Source organism: Cervus elaphus, chromosome 32 (assembly GCF_910594005.1).
Source record: "Cervus elaphus chromosome 32, mCerEla1.1, whole genome shotgun sequence".
NCBI classification, from domain to species: Eukaryota; Metazoa; Chordata; class Mammalia; order Artiodactyla; family Cervidae; genus Cervus; species Cervus elaphus.
The window spans coordinates 24079849-24101798 of record NC_057846.1 but is presented as its reverse complement, the minus strand read 5'-3'; the positions used below and the strand labels follow the sequence as shown (position 1 = coordinate 24101798).

General features: G+C 44.8%; 1 protein-coding gene across 5 annotated transcripts in view; it reads right to left on the bottom strand.

Moving 5' to 3' along the window:
- FAM149A (family with sequence similarity 149 member A) overlaps window positions 1-15560 on the bottom strand; it is a 37642-nt gene extending 22082 nt beyond the window's left edge. For 2 of the 5 annotated variants that reach the window (XM_043893541.1, XM_043893542.1), the window contains exon 1: window positions 14712-15560. In XM_043893541.1, the coding sequence (XP_043749476.1) occupies window positions 14712-15418 (707 nt within the window). In that variant the 5' untranslated portion in view covers window positions 15419-15560. Of the gene's footprint in view, window positions 1-1165; window positions 1525-14711 lie in introns of those variants that run through there. The other 3 variants (XM_043893546.1, XM_043893545.1, XM_043893543.1) reach the window with 3 other exon arrangements.
- Between the last annotated feature and the right edge of the window lie 6390 nt (window positions 15561-21950).

Here is a 21950-nt window from a genome sequence, read left to right as displayed (position 1 = left end):
TTTGAACGTTGTGGTTTCTCTGTCCTCTAACCATGTACTGTAATTATATCAGACATAATATTGAGCATCTTTAATATCCTGTAAACTGTCAACTCCTCCGTCATCTATAGAGTCCAGGAAAGTATACACAACTTAAAGTATGTCTTATAAATATCTTAAAACTTTAAAGCAGTGAGATGTCTAGTAAGTTGTATTACATGATAAACAGACATATAAGAGTTTTACACTAGTTCCTGTCCATTCTGTTTAAATTTTAGAAATAATAAAACGCTGCTAGTTGGTACATTTAAGGCTGTTGATCTGGTCACAGGATCTGCGTCTTAGGGCAGCCTGAAGGGCAACCACTGAACTCTATTGCACTAATTGGTTCCTATATGAAAGTTAAATTAAGACTAAGGTTTGGGAAGATCCCTTGAAGAAGGGCATAGAAGCCCACTCCAGGATTCTTGCCTGGAGAATCTCAGGGACAGAGGGGCCTGGTTGGCTACAATTCACCAAGTTGCAAAGAGTCAGACACAACTTCAGTGACTTAGCATGCACATGCACTCTATCTCCTTGAGTCACTCTATTCCAGGTCAAGGAAATGACTAGATAATGGACTTTTTTTTTTTTTTCAAGTTGCCTCTTGGGAGTTACCTGGCAGTCCAGTTAACTGGACTTTCACTGCCTGGCCCGGTTCCGTCCTGGTTGGGAAGCTGATACCCTACAAGCGCCCCACAGCAGAAAGAAAAAAAAAAAAAACCCTCGATAGCCCACAAACCTCTGTCACTCTGCTCTACAGAAATTCAATTAGTAATCAGTAACCGCAGCTTTCAAAATGTATATTTCTGCTTTAAAAGGCCGTCTGAAATGTGAATGGGCTGGAATGCAGGATGATAAACCCTGATTTACACAAGCACGTCCTAGAAGCAACTGAGGTTCTCTGCTCTCACGACTGATGAAAAGTCATCTCAGACACCACGAATGCTCGTCAGACCAAGCGAGCATCTTGGCTCTGGGAGGCCGGATGATGTCAGCACGAGATTTCATGAATGGATGCCGGGGAACAGACCAGATGGATTCTGGCTTTGCAAGCAGTGGAAAAAAAAAAAAAATCAAGCGCATGGCACAAAAATGCTATATGGAGGCAACTTCATGCCTCCTACCTTCCCAGATCAGGACTTACCCAATCACCATCAACCCCAGGCCTGGGCTCGCGTCCTGTGGGCCGGGACCGGAGCCCAGAGGCCTGGGCACCGCTGGGCGCTGCCAACCCGTGCCCGCGCCCTGCAGGCGGCGCCCCCGCGCCCCGGGGGCCGGGGGTCCCCTGCCGCCCAGGTCTGCGCCCCGGCCCGCTAGCCCTGCACGTGCCTCCGCGGCGCCTCCGAGAACCGCGAGTCTCTAGGGGCGCGGCCAGGAGCGCTCCGGGCCCAGGCAGCGCGGTCCATGGGCACTGCGATCGCCGGGCGCCCAGCACTGCTCCCCCCTCTGGCTCCTCCGGCCAGATTCCGGCGCGGCGGGGCGACGCCTCCTGGCCCCGCGCCCGCCCTCCCCTCCGCCTCCGCGGCTGCCGCGCCCCTCGCAGAGGTCGGGCAGCGCCGGTGGCTGGTTCCCTGGCTACGTTCCCCGCCTTCCAGAGACTCGCGGCGCTCCCTGCTTCCACCCGCCGCCCAGGGCCTCGGTCCGCGCCTCCTCTCCCTGGAAGAGCACGCGTGCCCCCTTCCCGCTGCCAGGGGCCACCTTTCACAGTCCAGTGCCCTGAGCTTTGACCGCAGGCGTCCACCGCTCCACCGCCCTCTCTGCGCCTCCAGGGCGCACCGATCTGGCCTTCACACCCCCTTCCCGGGGGTCTGTCCAGACAGGTGTCTGCCGTCCTTAACCTTTAAAAATAGAATTTTAATCAACAGGAGGAATACGGAACCATTTCACCCATCCCCCTCCTCGCGTCAAAGGATCACTAGTGGGGGTAGGGGTAAGGAGAGGGAGGTTTAATAAAAAATGAAGTCTCAGCCCGGTAAAGGCAAGATGCTAATCTGATTAACAGGGACTCTAGGTCTCATTGGGCTTCCAGTGGTAAAGAATCTGCCTGCCGATGCAGGAAACAGGAGAGGGGGGTTTGATCCCTGGGTGGGGAAGATCCCCTGGAGTAGGAAATGGCAACCCATTCCAGTATCCCTGTCTGGAGAATTCCATGAATAGAGGAGCCTGGCCAGCTACACTCCTTGGAGTCTCAAGAGTTTGCAAGGAGCGCGCGTGCGCACACACACACACACATACACCGTACTAGGTCTCATTAGGCACCAAGGTTCACTTCCTGTGCTGTCCTGCCTCTCCATCTTCAGATGCTTTCTCTCATACACCTTGTTTTGGTTTATTAATACATGCTTGTTTCAGTCTTGAAGTCACACAATTACACCAGGACCAGAGTCACCAGAGGCTATGCTGTGAGACAGCCAAGTGGCCAAGCTACTGTCTTCATAAACTAAAAGAAACAAGAGTGAGTGGGCTGAAGTAAGATACACTGTCAAAGCAAGATGTCCAAAGGTGGGCACTACTTGGGGTGTGCCCTCTCTCACTAAGAAGTTCTTAATAATTACAGCGAATAAAGGGGATGTGGCCTGCGCTGGCCGTCCATTCCCCTGTGAGATCTGAGGCCTTCTAAACCTGAGCAGGTACGAAGAAGCCCATCGATTCCTCCTGCTGGAAGACAGAATGCCTCTCTCAGCGGGAAAAGGGTAAAAGAATCTGCAGACATCTTTACTCTGCCATCATCCTCTTTGAGTCTCTATCCGTCCCACATGCCCACTACACTCAGGCCTCTCAAGAATCCCCTAAAATGTCATCACCCCAGTCCTGGCCAAGTGAGGATGAGGAGCCTCCTCCTTGGGAGCATGTCCTCTGGCTCTCAAGACCAAGAAAGAATTCTGCTGGCGGACTACCTTTGGACTTTGAACTGCAACTAAAATTCTCCCCTGGGTCTTTAGCCTGCTGATCTACCCTGCAGATACGGGATTTACCACCGCCTCCACAATTATGGGGGCCAAGTCCCTAGAACTGAGTTGTTTGCATGCAATACTGCCACACAAGCACTAGATGGCACTCTTTTCACACTCTGAAAACCAAGCCTAGTTAAATCTTAATTCCATTATGTTTTGCATAAGAAAAAGAGGAAAACAATAGAAAGGGAAAGACTAGAGATCTCTTCAAGAAAACTAGAGATACCAAGGGAACATTTCATACACGATGGGCAAAATAAAAGAGAAACGGTATGGACCTAAAAGAAGCAGAAGAGATTAAGAGGAGGTTGCAAAAATACATAGAAGAACTATACAAAAAAGATCTTCATGACCCAGATAACCATGATGGTGTGATCACTCACCTAGAGCCAGACACCCTGCAGTGCGAAATCAAGTGGGCCTTAGGAAGAATCACTACAAAGCTAGTGGAGGTGGTGGAATTCCAGCTGAGCTATTTCAAATCCTAAAAGATGATGCTGTTAAAGTGCTGCACATAATATGCCAGCAAATTTGGAAAACTCAGCAGTGGCCACAGGACTGGAAAAGGTCAGTTTTCATTCCAGTCCCAAAGAAGGGCAATGCCAAGCATGTTCAAACTACTGCACAATTGCACTCATTTCAGATGCTAGCAAAGTAATGCTCAAAATCCTTCAAGCTAGCCTTCAATGGTATGTGAGTTGAGAACTTCCAGATGTACAAGCTGGATTTAGAAAAGGGAGAGGAACCAGAGATCAAACTGACAACATCTGTTGGATCACAGAAAAAGAAAGAGAATTCCAGAATGATATCTACTTCTGCTTCATTGACTATGCTGAAGCCTTTGACTATGTGGCTCACAACAAACTGGAAAATTCTTTAAGAGATGGGAATACCGGACCACCTTATCTGCCTCCTGAGAAACCTGTATGCAGGTCAAGGAGCAACAGTTAGAACCAGACCTGGAACATGGACTGGTTCAAAATTGGGAAAGGAGTGCACCAAGGCTGTATATTGTCACCTTGCTTATTTAATTTATATGCACAATACATCATGCAAAATGCTGGACTGGAATAAGCACAAGCTGGAATCAAGATTGCTAGGCAAAATATCAATAACCTCAGATATGCTGATGATACCACCAATGGCAGAAGCAAAGAGGAACTAAAGAGCCTCTTGATGAAGGTGAAAGAGGAGAGCGAAAAGCCTGGCTTATAACTCAACATTCCAAAAACTAAGATCATGGCATCTGGTCCCATCACTTTATAGTAAATAGATGGGGACACAATGGAAACAGTGACAGACTTTATTTTCTAGGGCTCCAAAATAACTGCAAATGGTGACTGCAGCCATGAAATTAAAAGACACTTGCTCCTTGGAAGAAAAGCTATGACAAACGTAGACAGCGTATTAAAAAGCAGAAAAATTACTTTGCTGACAAAGGTCTGTCTAGTCAAAGCTATGGTTTTCCCAGGAGTCATGTATGGATGTGGGAGTTGGACCATGAAGAAGGCTGAGCACCAAAGAACTGATGCTTTTGAACTGTGGTGTTGGAGAAGACTCTTGAGAGTCCCTTGGACTGCAAGGAGATCAAACCAGTCAATCCTAAAGAAAATCAACTCTGATTATTCATTGGAAGGAGTGATGCTAAAGCTGAAGCTCCAATACTTTTTCCACCTGATGCAACGAGCTGACCCACTGTAAAAGACCTTGACACTGGGAAAAACTGAAGGCAGGGGGAGAAGGGGACGACAGAGGTTGAGATAGATGGATTGGCATCATCGACTCAATGGACATGAGTTTGAGCAAACCCTGGAACATACTGAAGGACATGGAAGCCTGGCATGCTGCAGTCCATTGGGTCACAAAGAGTGGGACATGGCTGAGTGACTGAACAACAACAATGCTTTTGCAAGATATAGTGAATTTTCATTATAGTACAGATATAGGCTTCCCTTATAGCTCAGTCAGTAAATCATCTGCCTGAAATGCAGGAGACCCAGGTTCGATTCCTGGGTTGGGAAGATTCCCTGGAGAAGGAAATGGCAACCCACTCCAGTATTCTTGCCTGGAGAATCCCATGGACAGAGGAGCCTGGTGGGCTACAGTCCACGGGGTCGCAAGAGTCGGACACGACTTAGTGACTAAACTACCACCACCAACACAGATATGGAACCTGGTTAGATCAGAAACCACTGTCTCAGGGAACAATATCTAGTCTGCGCAGCCAACACAACGTGTCACCTCACTGACTCCCTCCATGGATGATGCTTTCACCTTGGCGGGTAATTAGGGTCAGGGACCTACATACATACCTTCCTCCCAAAGCTCACAACAAGCCTCAAAGGTGACTACCTTTTTGTATAGAAAAGGTAACCCTCTATTAAAAAGCAGTCTAAACGGGAAAATGATATTGTACCAGCATAATTTGTCAGATGATTAAGATTGCTATTTATCTGCTGTGGAAATTCTAAGTGTGTATTTCTTTTCATTAGAAATTGCATGTACAAACTCTTCACCCATAAACATTTATATTCAACATGTCTGTATTCTTATATGTAAACTGTGTCTTTGATGAACAATATACAGTTGTTGCTAACATCTTAAATACAGAAGGGATTAAATTTGGTTCTTATAGCAGACAGAGCTAGGAGCTCCAGCGAATTCAAATCATCTAAATCCAATCAGGAATTAAGAAGATTTAAAGCTGGGTTTCAGTTCCTATGAGGCTGGTCTATTTCCAGTTCACCAAAGCTTCAGTGGTTTTTTAAAGTTTATTGTCCAGCTCTTCTAGATGCACTCAGGTGGTAGTTTTCCTAAAACAACCTAATTTGTCACTGCTGGAAGTAGAATGAAGGAAATTTTTGCACTGAAATGTTGCACAACGTGTGATACAAATCTCCATTCATCTCCCCCAGGGAATCTTCAGTAAAATACACATTTTATCCCTAATTTTTTTTTTTAATCTTTTGGCCACACTGAATGGCATTAGGGATCTTAGTTCCCTGACCAGGGATCGAACCCTCACTCCCTGCACTGGCAGCTCCGAGGATTAATCAGTGGACTACCAGGGAAGTCCCCCGTCCCTCCCGCAATTCTTTAATGCAAGAACAAGTCATTGTTACTTAATGGTGAAAACAAGATTGCTTGCTGCTTTGTAATCAGTTTGAGGCAAAAACAGAGGTTTCCAACAGGGACAGGGAGATGGCTTATGTGTATTTGGAGTTCACACACACGCGATGCTAAACTCAAAGTGTCCATGTTAAGCAAAAGAGCCACATTAAATACATTAAATGGTAAAGAAAAGTGTTCCATTCCTAAACTGAATTTCATATTGACTTTGAATTCACAAAAATCACGAGTTCTGAAACATTAAGACACATTTCCATTAAGCACAGGCCAGTCCTTGGCTGAAATAAAGGTAAAAGCACATTTTCCTCATTATAAGAAGGAAAAAAAAAAAGGTATTGTGTAGTAAGGTGTCCCACAGAGGGTTGTGTTGTTTTCATTTTTTATAACACTAAGCTGAGTTACTGTTGATAAAACTACTATACAAATTTTCTATGGAGAAAAATTTTCTTTTTAACTTTTTTTTTCTTGCTTTGCTTTTATTTTAGTCAACTGCCTATTACATCCATTAATGTCAACTCTTTATATTGGGGTATAGCTGATTAACAATGTGATAGTTTCAGGTGAACACGGAAGGGACTCAGCCATACATACACATGTATCCATTCTCCCCCAAACACCCATCCCATTCAGGTTTCTATAACATTGAGAAGAGTTCCCTGTACTATACTGTAGGTCCTGGCTGGTTATCCATTGTAAATAAAGCAGCGTGTACAAGTCCCTCTCAAGCTCCCTACCTATCCCTTCCCCCATCCTTCCTCCCCCCAAACCCTTGCAAATACAAGCCTGTTCTCCAAGTCTCTGAGTCTGTTTTGTAAGTAAGAGGACAATTTCTTCTTACTCACATCTCACCTAAAATCATCGTCCTTCACCTCTGTCTCAGTTGTGTGAAATCCGAACCAAGAAATTCAGGACTAATTTTATCAGTAATTAACATTTAAAAAAATAGAGTAGGGAATCCCCAGGTGGTTAGGACCATGTGCTCTACTGTAGAGGGTCTGGGTTTAATTCTTGGTAGGGGAGCTAAGACCCTGCAAGGCTGGATGGTGCAGCCAAAAATTAAATTAGAAATTAACAAATAGAGTTTTACGAAGACTATCCCTTTCACCTCCATTCACATATCTTTACAGTTGTCAATATTTAATTATTAATATAAGGCTTCTTCTAAACCTTTAAGTGAAACAGCTAATTAAGAAAATGCTAATGTGTACCTTTTCCCCTTAGCAAAGGCATATCTAATTGCTTCTCCTGTTATTTTTTCCCCAGTAAGACAATGCTTGCTAATTATCTGCCTTACTTGGACAAATAAAATATTTGATTTACTATTAAATATACACAAAATAATTTATGAGAAACACATACATAATAAAGTAAAAGAGAGATGACAATAGTTTTGCTTTAAAGAAAGGAAATGCTTTAAAGAAATTCTAGCTTTATAATAAAAATCATTTGCTATCTGTGCCTCAAAGTGGACAAAAGTACGCTTTAATTTTTGTCTCCTTATAGTATTACTAGGAATATTATTTTGAGAAAGATAACTTTAGATTACTTATTAACATGATTTTTATTTTCAAACTAATTTTTATTGGAAAGAGTACAATTTCTTAGAGTCAGTTTGTTCCAGAAAAAATGCTACCGATTTCCTTAGAAGTAGATTTTAATCCTTATTATCATCTTAATTCTTTAAAAAAAATTTGGCTACACATAAGCTTGGGTGATAAAAATTGACTGCCTGAATTTGAATCTTTCATTTCCACACATTAACCATCTGAATGAGACCATTTATAATCCTTTCTGAACCTCAATTTCTTCATATGTAAATGAAAATAAAATTCCTTCCTTGTGTATTTGCTCTGAGGATTCATGATAATGACTATAGAATATGCACACAGCATTTGGTACCTGGTAGACAAGGAAATGCTAGTTGTTATTCTAAGAACCTTGGCTTCATAGAATAATACATATTTGAGAAACAGTCACAAAACTAATGCTTTAAAACAGTGAAACACTGTACCATAAGGAAGGTGCCCAGCCAGGAAGTTAATGAGGGCTGAAATCTATCCAGCCCATCATTGGAAAAGTGCTTCTTTTCTTATTCCCATGGGCCAGTGGAGCTCTGAATCAGCCTTTCAGCACCAGGGAGTTCCTAGAGGATGTCCTTCAGGAAACTGATCTAGGAGCATAAAATGCAGACCTCGTGGGCAACAGAGGCTGACCGATGATGTTATGAGATAAGGGATCAGAGGGCGCTGATCCCCGTACACAACCTAGGTGGGCTGGTAGAAACCCAGGGAAGGCTGTGTGGTGGGGGTTGGCACCTCCTGGAAGTCCTGTGATAGAGAATGCTAGTATGAGAGCAGTGGGCTGCCTCCCTGGGGCCTCCCAGAAGTAGCACAGAATTAAGGGGAGAGACCCCTAGCTGGAAGGGCCTTTGTGGATAAGGGCATGAGACCTCGGTTATTAAGAAGGACAAGCTTACGGACAGCTCAGTGGATTCAGAAGTAACAGAGGTTATTAAAGAACAAGTGGGCTCCTTCTCCACTGATGAATGTCCTGGTCTTACATAAGCCCCAGAATGAGGCTCAAGTCTAATATAAAGATAAGAGCAATCCCAGGTAACTGGGTTTTCATTTCCACCAGGGAAAGAAAGTGAGTTTCAAATGTAAATTAAACTTAAAATTAAACTTAAAAAAACTTAACGGGTCATAGGATTCCCTCCTATGGGATATGATTCCCTCCTATGCAATTCAGAAGGGATTAATACATCTGATCATTTATTAGTGGTAAGTCAGGGATTCTTCCAAAGAGACTATAGATTGGCAATAAGAGAAGAAAGCATGTTATGTCTGTAAATTTCCTTTTAAAAGTTCCTTTAAAAACTAAAAAACACATTATCTGTACTTGCAAGTTATGCCATATGAGAGAAACAACTGCCATCAAGGGCTGTGAATGAGCTCTGATGGGATACAGCATTGGTGTAAAACTTAAAAAAAAAAAAAGAAAGAAAGAAAGCATTAAGTGTGAGAAACCTCCTCCTTCTGGCCACAGGTTATATCCCCACAGGCAGGGCTCCCAAAGGCATTGTGACTAGAGCATATTCTTGACTCTAGATTATTTGAACAATCATTTAAAGAATTTCTTCTTTAATCAGAGGAGACTGTTCAAACACTGTTTAGCCCTATATTTTAGGAAGAATAAAATACTAGTGTGGTCATCTGGCTGTTTTTTTCCCTCTTGGTGTCCTGAAATTTGCTGTTCATTGTGGTTTACAAGTGTTTAAGTAAAGTCTGCTTCAGTGCTTCTCAAGCTAACATGTGTTACATGCTTAGTCACTAAGTTGTGTCTGACTCTTTGCAACCCCAAGGACTAATGTGTCTATTACATTTTTTTTTTCCTATTCACTGTGGACGTTATAACTTTTAAGTGTAATAAAAATAAATTATTAGAAAGAAAAATGGAAAAAAAGATGCACAAAATACAAAGTCCAAAAATTTTATCAGTCAATAGACAAAAAGTTACTCTGTCAATTGCTAAAAACTTTTCTAAACATTTATTCTCTCTCTTTTTTTGAAGGTTATTATTATTATATTTTTTTAGGTTATTATTTTTTATATAATATAATTTGGAAAGGAATTTGATGCGAGACATGAATGTGCAAGTCAGGTTCATTACTATTTTTTAATGAAATTTATGGTCATCTGACTGTAATAGAAAGTAATAGTCAAATGACAATTGTCTACTGAGCTCACCATTCATCCCTATGGGAATGCAAAGTCCCAGCAGAAAGCATTACCAACTCTGGGAAAACTCCAAGACAACGGAACAGAAAGGCCCAAGACAGTTATCCTTAAAGAAGGACATTAGGGACTTCCCTCGTGGTCCAGAGGCTCAGACTCCAAGCTCCCAACACAGAGCGCCTGCATTCCATCCCTGGTCAGGGAACCAGATCCTACATGCCACAGCAAAGATACTGCTCCTACACGCCACAATTAAGACCCAGGACAGTCAAATAAATACTTTTTTTTTTTTTTCAAAGAGGGCTTCCTTGGCTCTCTAGAGGTTAAGAATCCGCTTTGCAATACAGGGGACACTGGTTCAATCCCTGGTTCGGGAAGATCCCACATGCCACGGGGCAACTAAGCCGGTGGGCCACAACTACCGAGTCAAAATGCTGCAACCACTGAAGCCTGTGTGCCCACAGCCCCCTGCTCCGCAACGAGAGAAGCCACTGCAGTGAGATGCCCGTGCTCCCCGCACCTAGAGAAAAGCCTGAGCAGCAACAAAGACACAGCCCAGCCATAAGTAAATAATTATTTAAAAAAGACATAAGTACATTTACATTTCCTCTGGATTTTTCTAAAGATTAGGGACATATGAAAGTGGATTTTGTAATGAAAATATTTTAATTTATTCATTTAATAAATATTAAATGCCTTTTGTGGATGTGTGCTGTCTTAAATGTCACAGGACAGAGAATTTATAGTTTAAAAAAAGGTACGATGTGCATATAAAGAACACATCACTGAATAGGACTGGCCAGAGCTATATGAAGTATTGGCCATGAACGATTTGATCTGTGAGGCTGCTGGTTACTCTGCAGTGTCTCTAAAAATTAAACGTTTGATCCCTGAGTGGCAAATACATTTTCTTCTAGATACTGTACAGCAAAGAGTAGTAATACTAATTAAAGTAGCCTTTATTTTCTGTAAGTTTCACAGGGAAAATGATGAAAGATTAGAGTGTACTCTTATTTGTTCTGCTTAATAACTGCACTAAAAGATTCCATTTATTACAGTCAAGATGATAAAATATAAATGAATTTTTGTCACTCTTTTCTTCTCCTGGAATGTATTCTTCAATGAAACATACTTTTCTATTTTCACTTCTGTGCCAAGAAGTAGATAAGAATCAGATGCGCTTAGTCACTCAGTCGTGTCTGATTCTTTGCAACCCCATGGAGTGTAGCCCACCAGGCTCCTCTGTCCATGGACTTCCCCAGGCAAGAACACTAGAGTGGGTTGCCACGCCTTCCTCCAGGGGATCTTCCCAACCCAGGGATCGAACCCAGGTTTCCCACATTGTAGGTGGATTCTTTACTATCTGAGCCACCAGGGTTATACACATTTCTCTATGTTAGGCACTTAAAATATGATTTCAATGAATTTTTGGAACATCTGTATGAGAAAAGCATCATTATTATCTCCATTTTATCAAGATGGAAACTGAAGAGCTTGCCCAGAATCACATAGTGAGCAAGTAGTTTGAGACTGGAATTCAATCCTGCCTGAGTCCTGAAGGGTCACCCCAGCTCTGGACTCACATTAAGTCCCTGCATTCTTTTTCATTGGCAGTCAAGTTCACATGTACTGCAGAGGCTATTGTGATATTTCCACACTTACAAGACTTTAACAAGGCAACTCAACCACTCACAAAAGCAATGATTATATGTTATCAGCAATAACTTAAGATAGAAATACTTTCTAACCACATGAAGTTTAAATCTACCAATCTTCACAAACAACAATTCTCTATCTGCCTATCTTATCTACTGATAGATGTTCTTCTATTCACGGACAAAGAAAGAATAAGTTCTTTTACAAGGTGATGATTGTATAGATCAAACCAGAAATGCAAAAGGAGATAGTGATGAGGGATGGGGAGATGGGAAACCAGTGTGAAGGAGGGACAATGTATATATGAAAGACACAGGGAAATGAAGGTGAAGTTGGCAAGTGCTGGCTCCCGCTCCCAGGGCTGTGGGAGAGTGGGGCAAAGGAGACAACTCAGTTCCTCTGCCTCTGGTTTCAACCTGTCACTGGAAAGAGCAAACCCTCTTCCGTGGGCTAGTCATTCGTTTAATCTACGAATCAGAGATCAAAACTCATGCTACTACACAGCACCTTCGTGAAAAAGAAAAATGCCCTGAATTGAAAGAAAGTGTGCATATGTCCCCGCTGAAATTAATTTCAGTATTTTTAATTTTGATAAAGGCCAAGAATAGAATCAGGTCAAAGGTAAGATGCATAGATCTTCCAAAAAATATAAATTGTGAATGAGGACTTTTCTTTGTAAATTAGTGGTGGTTTTAAAATTAGATTAACTGTTTCCCAAGATTTTCTTCACATTTGTTTGACATCTATCTACATTCTCTTTAGTTATGCTTTTTCTCCCCTTTCCTCTCTTATTCCTACTTTAACCACCATCCACTCTTCACAGACCTAGCTTAAGAAAACCAAATATATGGTCCTATTATTAGTTAAGCGGGCTAATGATTAACAGCAGCTATCTGAAAACAAATAGATAAGGTGAAAATTGTTGTGCAATTTAAATCCATTGTTGAAGGATGTTTTCTTATTCAGTGTTATAGTCACCCCAGATGTCCAGGGAGAAAAAAGTACATTTCAAGATGCAAAAGGTCTGTAAGAGCGAAAGAAAAATTTCTTTCTTTCTTTCTTCCCCCTTGTCCCTTTGTAAATTTCATGATTAAAAAAAGAAATGAGGTATGAAAGGAAGGGAATACGACTATTTGTATATGCAAAAGAAAAAAACAACTAATGTACTTAAAGTGTTGTAGGGTGTCCCACAGAAGGAACAAACAAGCATAATAGGAAGATCCTTGAACACACGTATCTGTGCCTATTATTCCTCAAAGCAATGTTATAAAATTTAGTGTCTGCCCTTTCAAGACAATTGGATATCTCTGCTAATGCAGATTAGCATACTGTAAATAGTGCCAAATACAGTGTTATTCATAAAGTATCCATTGAGCATTTTTGGACAACGCTAACACAGACTAACAGAGAAGGCAATGGCACCCCACTCCAGTACTCTTGCCTGGAAAATCCCATGGACGGAAGGCCCTGGTAGGCTGCAGTCCATGGGGTCGCTAGGAGTCAGACACGACTGAGCGACTTCACTTTCACTTTTTACTTTCATGCATTGGAGAAGGAAATGGCAACCCACTCCAGTGTTCTTGTCTGGAGAATCCCAGGGACGGGGGAGCCTGGTGGGCTGCCGTCTATGGGGTCGCACAGAGTCGGACACAACTGAAGCGACTTAGCAGCAGCAGCAACATAGACTAAAGTTCAAGAAAGAAAACCACACGAGTGCTTTCACTGGCCCTACTGAATGTTTCAGTGCCTGCTGGAAAAGGACTAAGACTAGAGTTCAAGATCAGTGTGTATATCTGTTTGCTCATAAAACATTAATTGCATAAATGTTAAGGACCAGTAGCCAGTAACAAAGGTCTAATTCCTTAGGCATGCATATTCTAGCCACTTGCATGCATGCATGCTCAGTTGCTTCTGCCCGACTCTTTGTGACCCTATGTACTATAGCCCGGCAGGCTCTTCTGTCTGTGAGGATTCTCCAGGCAAGACTACTGGAGTGGGTTGCCATGCCCTCCTCCACGGATTCTAGCCATTCATCCAAATGCAACTGATTTTCCTTTAGGGGGGAAAATCAGTTAATTCATCTATTTAATAATACAATAATTTAAGTGAAAAGAAACAACTTATTACTTAACTGCTTATTTTAACACTGAGATGAGTGTCACACAACTTTGTGAAAATAGGTATTTGAATTTTGAATGACTTAGAATCAGTCTTAATGCCAAAGTTTTCCAGTCCATTTTTGCGGGCAGAGAAGAGCTTTTCTGCTATCAGGCCTGACCGTTCTTCCTTCACTAGACTACAAGGGAGAAATCTGCATCCAGGAACAGGACTTCCTGGTTTGTGCTTGACCGTTTCACTATATTTGCCCTTGACTGTATCCTTTTCTGACATTCAGAAGGCTGAACATCTTTATACCCACTTAAGAATAGCTATATCTTCTGCTGATTAATAAAATAAAATTTGCCTGACTTCTGACGTAACATTTTACAAGAGGAATACGTGTGAGTGTGTGTGTTGAGGGAAATGTCTCCCAATTCCCATTGAGATGGTCCCCATGAAGTCAGTCAGTGTTTCTGGAGTATCTCAATGTCTCATGTCAAGAATGCAGGAGCTCTAGGATACAAGATATAACAAATCCGTTTGTGTCAGATGATGTTATGCATACATAAATTAACTCCATGTCTCATACCAAAAAAAAAAAAAATCACACTTAGGGATGAGAATTGGCACTGATCCTTGAAAAAGAGGGAGACATGAGTCTCACCATTAAAATGAGAGCTGCCAGTGTAGGTATTGGGTTACCTGCATATCTGTTAATCCTGCATCTGAGAGAAGGACTCAAAGGCTCCTTTCTAAGTCCTTAAGGAAACCAGACTCTCAAATGATCTAAGAGGGAAAGCTTCAGCGAGAAAAGAAACAAAATGTTGCCCTCCTTTCCTGCAAGCCGGGTTTCATCCTCTCTCCCTCTCTGATGGTAAACACGAGAGGATTATCTCCCAGAAAGCTGAGCACAAGCCTGTCACAGCCTGTATGTGAAAAGAACGGAAAGCCAAGGAATCAGGACCCGAGAAAAGTGCAAGGAGGGTGATCCAGGGGAGTTAGTGGAAGTGATGGCAAACAGCGTCGTTCTGTAACCAGGCGCCCAGCAAGGTGGCTGTGGCAGGTGGAGGGGTGGGGTCCCCAGAAGGACCTTCCTGGCCCCAGGAGGGCTACTCACCCTCGCCGGCCGTCCTCCGAGTCGCTGTCCGAGGCCCACTCCTCGCCGATGTCCGGCAAAGCGAAGAACAGGGTCTTGGGGCCGGGGCCGGGGCCAGGCCCAGGGGGCACCCGAGCGCTGGGCTCTCTCTCCCTGGGGCCGGGGAGGCGAGGGTTCCGCGGGCTCGCGGTCACACTGCTGCTGCTGCTGCCCGCCGAGCCCCCGATGGACGGATACGCCTCCCAGACCGCGCCGGGGCCCGGGGGCGGCCGCGCCACGACCACCAGGTGGGCGGGGGAGCATGCCGAGCTAGGACCGCCGCTGGAGGGGGCGGGCGGCAGAGCCAAGGGCAGGGGCGGGGGCGAGGACCGGACTCTGGCTGCTCCCGGGCTACTGGGCAGCGAAGCAGGAGTCCCCACCGCCTGTGCCGGGCGGCCGGCGACGGAGACTCGGGCGTAGGGGGCGGCAAGCAGGGGATGGAGCGTGGCGGGCGTTGGCTGCAGCAGGACCGAGGGCCCCCGAGAGCTGGACGGGGAGTCGGGGGCCAGGGCCGGGAGAACGGTCAAGGTCCGGGCCGCGCTGAGCGAGGTGCCGGGGCGGGAGCCCGCGGCAGCAGCGCCTCGCGAGGGGCTGGAGGAGGTGACCGGCGAGGGGGCCGCAGGCGGCGCCGTCGAGGTCTTGAAGATTTTGGCAAAGAGAGACCCAAGGTCCAACACCGCGACCTTCATGTCCTGGCCCTAGAAACGCCGTCCTGGCTGTGGCCCGAACCTCAAGTCCACGCGGAGCCGGCCTGCAGGGCTCCATCCACCGCCGCGCGCAGGGCTCGGGACGAGGCGGCCCTGGGCCGCGATGGCGGGGCGCGGTGGGGCCCGTGGGGTCCCCTCTAGTGGCTCACCCCGGGGGGCCTCTGATGCTCTCCGTTCGCGGAGGAAACCCTCCGGGCGCTTGGCCCCGAGACTCCTCGACGCCGGGTCGGCCGCCCGCTGCGGTCAGCAGTCCCTTCTCTGCCTTAGCGCTGCTGCGAGACCCCGAGGGCAGGGGTCCCGGTGCCCACCGGGGGCGACTCCGGCAGCCGCCAGCGCCACCGCGGGCAGAGGACTCAGACCCGGGCCTCCGGCCGCCGCAGAGACCCCGACGGGCCCCCGGGACAGCGCGGGCGGTTGCTAAGCTAAACAAAAACCCGGCTTAGCTCACTGCTAATTGGGCCCCAGACTGCTGCCTGGGGCTGCGTCTACAATAGCCACCTGGGTCTCCTCCTTGACCCTCGCCTTAAAGGAACACTCTCCAATTTCTCCATCACCCCTTAGAGCGTCACCAGATTCGCAGAACACTGGGCTAAATAATACAAAGTTTGAACACAAACCTGGGAACCATAACCCTGATTCCAAAAAATCTGGGACTTAGCCAATCAAAGGCCAAAATGAACCATGGCCAGCTCTCTGATAGGAGGGAAGGTTAAGAAGAAGCTGTATTCAGATCATTTCTAGAGTATGAGCTTTCAGGGTTTAGGCCCCTAATCATCGGATTGATTCTGAACACATGTAATGGAATCTGAAGGGAGAGTCAGCAAAAAGGGTCATTGCTGAGTGAAGCTTGATTCAACTCAGCCAGTTCCTTGGGAGCTGCACTTGTCTGCTGCCACCTCTCTGGGTTTCTGATTTTACAGGCCCAGGACCTTCATAGCTGAGCAACCTCTTAGGATGGAACCCCAGTAACTTAACTCATAAAATATTGATGTGTAAATCCAACTCAGACGTGTTAAGTAATAACAGCTGCAGTGCTGTCTGCTTTTTCCCTAGAAGAGGAATTCCTGTTGAGGTCAAATTAAGTTGAGCACAGAATCAAAGTAAGGGGAGTAAGTTATATATATGATATATATTTCATATACAGAGGGTAGTAACATAGGAGCAAATCACCCTTCTCCATGAACAGCAGGGAATTCACCCACCTGTCTTCAGCTCTCTAGCTATTTCTATGCTTTTATTACTAACCACTTCCATTATTGCACAGGCCTTTTTTTTACGTACATGCTATTATCGTTGTATAGCTGCAAAGTCGTGTCCAACTCTTTTGCGACCCCATGGATGTAGCCCGCCAGGCTCCTCTGTCCATAGGATTTCCCAGGCAAGAATACTGGAGTGGGTTGCCCTTTTCTTTTCAAGGGATCTCACCCACCCAGGGATCGAATTCGCATCTCCTGCATTGGCAGGCAGATTCTTTACCACTGAGCCACTTGGGAAGACTGCTTTAAATACAGAGATACTGTTAATAAGGCCAACAGAAAAGTTCCTACTCTTTCAAGTCCCAGCGTTGAAGGTAGTTTGTCTCTGAGGTGTGTTTGCAGGTACCCTCTGTAATGGGCTGAACTGTGTTCCCCACAAAGATATGATGTAGTCCTAACTGTCAGTGTGTGTATGTAACCTTATCTGGAGATATCGATAGGATCTTTACAGATAAGATCAACATAAGACAAGGTCATTAGCATGGGCTCTAATCCAATACCCTTAAGAAGAGAGAGCTCTGAACACAAACACAGAAGGAGAACATCATGTAATGGCAGAGGCAGAGGTTGGAATGAGGCAGCTATAAGCCCAGCGGTGTCAATCTTTGAAGGCCAGCCCCCGGAAGTTAGGAAGAGGCAAGGAAGATCCTTCCCTACAGGTTTCAGAGGGGGCTTGGCTCCGCTGGCATCTGTTACCAGACTTCTAGTTTCTGAAACTGTGATAGGAAACATTTCTGTCCTTTTAAATCACCCGGTTTGTAGGACTTCCCTGGTGGTCCAGGATCCAGCTGCTGCTGCTATGAAGGGTGAAAGTGAAAGTCACTCAGTTGTGTCCCACTCTTTGCCATCCCATGGGCTATGCTGTCCATGGAATTCTCCAGGCCAGAATACTGGAGTGAGTAGCCTTTCCCTTCTCCAGGGGATCTTCCCAACCCAGGGATCGAACCCAGGTCTCCCACATTGCAGGCGGATTCTTTACCAGCGGAGCCACCAGGGTATATGGGTTCAGTCCCTGGTTGAGGAGTTAGGATCCCGCATGCCACAGAGCAACTAAGCCCATGTGCCGCAACTGCTGAGGCCCACGTGCTCTGAAGCCCATGCAAATACTGAGACCACGCGCCACAGAGTCCATGCACCGCAATGCAAAGGTCCCACATGCGGCAACTAAGACCTGACGCAGCCAAAATTAATAAATATTAAAAACAAAATCACCCGGTTTGTGACACTTTGTTATAACAGCCCTAGGGAACAAATATACTATTGGGGTGGTAATTAATATTTGGGATGCTTCATAAGATCTTTCTGGTACCTCTATGAAAGTCTTCAGTGGGTGTATTTGCTCTAAAAAGCTGACTACAGATTAAAATAATTATCATAATTGTCTAAAAAAAATCCAGGGAGGATGACAGAAAATATAAAAAGGACAGAAAAAAATATCATTGTGGTTTAAACAGTGGATGTAAGAACCTTCTGGTCAGCCAGCTTCATGAAGAAGGCACAATGGATAAATGATCCTTTTGTTTGAAGGTCCTTTGAAAATGACAGATAATTGCAAACATGATTAACAATTCTACACAAGATGCTAGGTCTTTTATACCCATTGTTCATCTGTCAACAGTCTTTCAGACAGATGTTAGCGGCTACCCGGCTTTTCTGTTAATTACCAGTAGCATGTCATTCTCAAAACGTGAGCCCCAGGTGATGTACCATGATGGTCTGACTCAGGCAGAGTAAGGAAATGAGAATAAATGCAGCGAATCATCCTTTCTAATTTTGCCAGTGTTGATTTTGGATAGACTTTATTTCAAATGTCAAAGCTGTGTTTTATGTGATAAAATTCCCCTGCTTAAATTGTTAAATTATTTGGTTTTCTGATGTGTATGATGATGCTTGGCTACATCACTGAGAAAGTATTAGGCAGTGATGACCATGTTGCTATGTAGAGATATTATGTTTTGGAAACCTGAAAGTTAAAACAACCTGAGGAATTAATCTGTTTAGGGATTTCTATCATCTCAGCATGATGCCGAGGTCAAGATTCTATCAAGAAAAATACTGTTGAATCTGATTTTATAAAAGAAACAACTGAACTTCTGGGGAAGGAAAGGCATTTGTTGATTCGACAAATATTTAGCTTAGCACCTGGGTGGAGACGGTACGGTATGGAAGCCTTTGGGGCTGGACTTCCTAGGTTCACACTGTCTCTGCTACTGGCCAATATCCATGGCTCTCTGTTCCTCAGTTTCCCCAACTGTAATCCCAGGGTGATAATGGTTCCTACCTCAAATAATGGGACTTGAAGAGTTACATTGACACATGCTTGGGATGTGATATGATCCCACAGGGTAAGCTCTCAGTAGATGTTGGTTTTTCGTCACATGTGATGCCAAGTTACACCCAGAGGATCCTCTTTATCTCAACACAGATGAAGCCCAGGACTCAGGCACAGTGCCTGCAGCTGCATCGCCCTCCAGCCGAGCACAGGAAATCCGTGCGTGCGGTGGGGCTGGGGGGCTCAAGGGCTTTAGGTCTCACCAGCAGGTCTCTGTCCACTTCAAGGGTCTGCAGGTCCAAGTTTGTGCTTAAAGAGACCTGGGAGGTACATAGCAGCCTTGTACCTGAGAGTTTGATTCGGTGTAAAGCTTCAGTTTTAGCACGTAATAACTGTGAGCAAGACTAATGAAAGGGAGCAAGAACTGGTGGAGTCCCCTGGGTATAAATCCTTTCTGTGTTTGTAGGGAAAGGTTTTTTCAGCCTCTTAGAACTTCCCAGAGTTCCAAAAGGCAAATTCAAGCCCCTGCTAATCAAGGAAATAGATGGGGAGACAGTGGAAATAGTGACAGACTTTCTTTTTTTGGGCTCCAAAATCACTGTAGATGGTGACTGCAGCCATGAAATTAAAAGATGCTTGCTCCTTGGAAGAAAAGTTATGACCAACCTAGACAGCATATTAAAAAGCAGAGACATTATTTTGCCAACAAAGTTCCCTCTAGTCAAAGCTATGGTTTTTCCAGTAGTCATGTATGGATGTGAGAGTTGAACTGTGAAGAAAGCTGAGCGCCAAAGAACTGATGCTTCTTAACTGTGGTGTTGGAGAAGACTCTTCAGAGTCCCTTGGACAGCAAGGAGATCCAACCAGTCCATCCTAAAGGAAATCAGTCCTGGGTGTTCATTGGAAGGACTGATGTTGAAGCTGAAGCTCCAGTACTTTGGCCACCTGATGTGAAGAACCGACTCATTGGAAGAGACCCTGATGCTGGGAAAGACTGAAGGTGGGAGAGAGGGAAAACAGAGGATGAAATGGTTGGATGGCATCACTGACTCAATGGACTTGAGTTTGAGCAAGCTCCAGGAGTTGGTGGTGGACAGAGAGGCCTGGCGTGCTGCAGTCCATGGGGTCCCAAAGAGTCAGACATGACTGAACTGAACTGAACTGAATCAAGGAAGTGAAGGAATTTGGAAACAAAGGAGGAACAATCAAGAAACAATAGTGCAGTAATTAAAGCAGGATCCAGGTTCCTCCTCAAAGGACAGACAGACCCATATCTTTGAGTTCTTCTGAAAGAACTAAGGTCTCCAACCACGTGGAGGATGGTAACTTTCTGCTGAGTCCTGGAACATCTCTTTTATCTCGCCAGCAACCAAAGAGAAGAAAGTCACACATCCTGTAGCCCTCACCCTAAGTCTATAAAAACATTTCGCTGAAAACCATTGAGGGGTTTGAGATTTTTTGAACATGAGCCACTCGTTCTCCCTGCTTGGCCATTCAGTAAACCTCTCTGGGCTCCAAACTCTGCCCTTTCAGATTGTTTGGCCTCACTGTGCATTCATTGATCACGTGAACTTCTGTTCCATAACACTTGTCAGTCTTGCAAAATACTGATAAATTGAAAGCTGAAAACATTTGCAGAACCAAGGTAATTGCTGGGGGGGAAAAGAAGAGTAAAAATCCCTGACTCTTCATGAAAAACATTTCACAAACCAAGATGTTCCAAAAGAGGAATAGAGAGGAAACTGAAGAACTGGTTAACAGTTCTCTAAAAATAATTTGCAACTGTAGAAGAGGAAGAAAACTATTTTTCTCTCTACACCTTAGGTTCATTGGCTGGGCCCTAAATAAAAGACTGACAAAAGAAAGATTAACAAGAGTAAAGTTAAGAAGCTTCCCAGTAAGGAAATAATATTTGTACTATTTTTCTGTGACACCGGCCAAGATAATGCACCAGCAAGAGAAATTGAAAGCAGCTGATAAAATATTTGTAACAAATACTTATGTACAAAAAATTCACAACTGTAGAGCACATGGCAGTTGACACTGGTACAGACTGAACCACTGACTGGGATTACAAAACACATACTGATCCAGAGGAGGAAAGTTACCTGTAGCAGAGGTTTTCAGCTGGAGTTCATCCCCTGTGGACATACACTCCAAGATGAAGACAATATAGGAGAATAAGAGGAGAGGCTGAGCCCTCCTTAGATAAGAGATAGGGACCATATATTCTTCATTCTCAAGGTCAAGGAGAGCTTCCTGACTACACTTGTATAGAAAGGCTCGGTGGAGGTCAAAAAGAGGGTGCTGATGCCAACCTACCCATAGGCCTCTTCCCTGGAATCCATCTTGGCTAAGAGATGCATGCCCAGATGGGAGGACCCTGAGCTAAAGCAAACACAGACTCAGCAAGGCAAAGCAAGGTGACTGGTCAGAGGAAACCCAGAAGAAACGCCCCATGTAAGAGATTCAAAGACCATGAGGGCATGACTCTCTGCCTCTGCCCGTGGGCCTGCTCACAGGCACTCTTGTTCCCCTTAATAAACACTTGGCTTGTTTCACTGCTTTCCATTGCATTGTGGGAATTCATTTCCACAAAGCTGATGGGCCAGGGGCCTTGTCACTGACCCCCCGGTCAGTGCTGTCACTCTGAGACCTCATTCCATCTCTGCTCAAAAATCAAAATCCTGCTTCAAACCGCTGCAGGCTGGAATGACTTGAGATCAAGAAGACAAGGGAAGAGGACTTCACGTTTCTAGGGACAGCAAAGTGTGGGACAGTAAAAACATGGCAAAAGTAATGGAAGATATGGCCGCTTAGTGAGGTTTGTTAATGTCGACCTTTCCATGGTACCATCTTATCTCTTCCTGCTCCTGGTTCGGAAGGTTTGGGGTGGGAGCGGGTGCTGGTGGTTCGCCTTCACATGGGGGTTTCTATTCTGCTTTCATGCAGACAGTGGGGTGAGGGGTGGGGGTTCACCTTCACA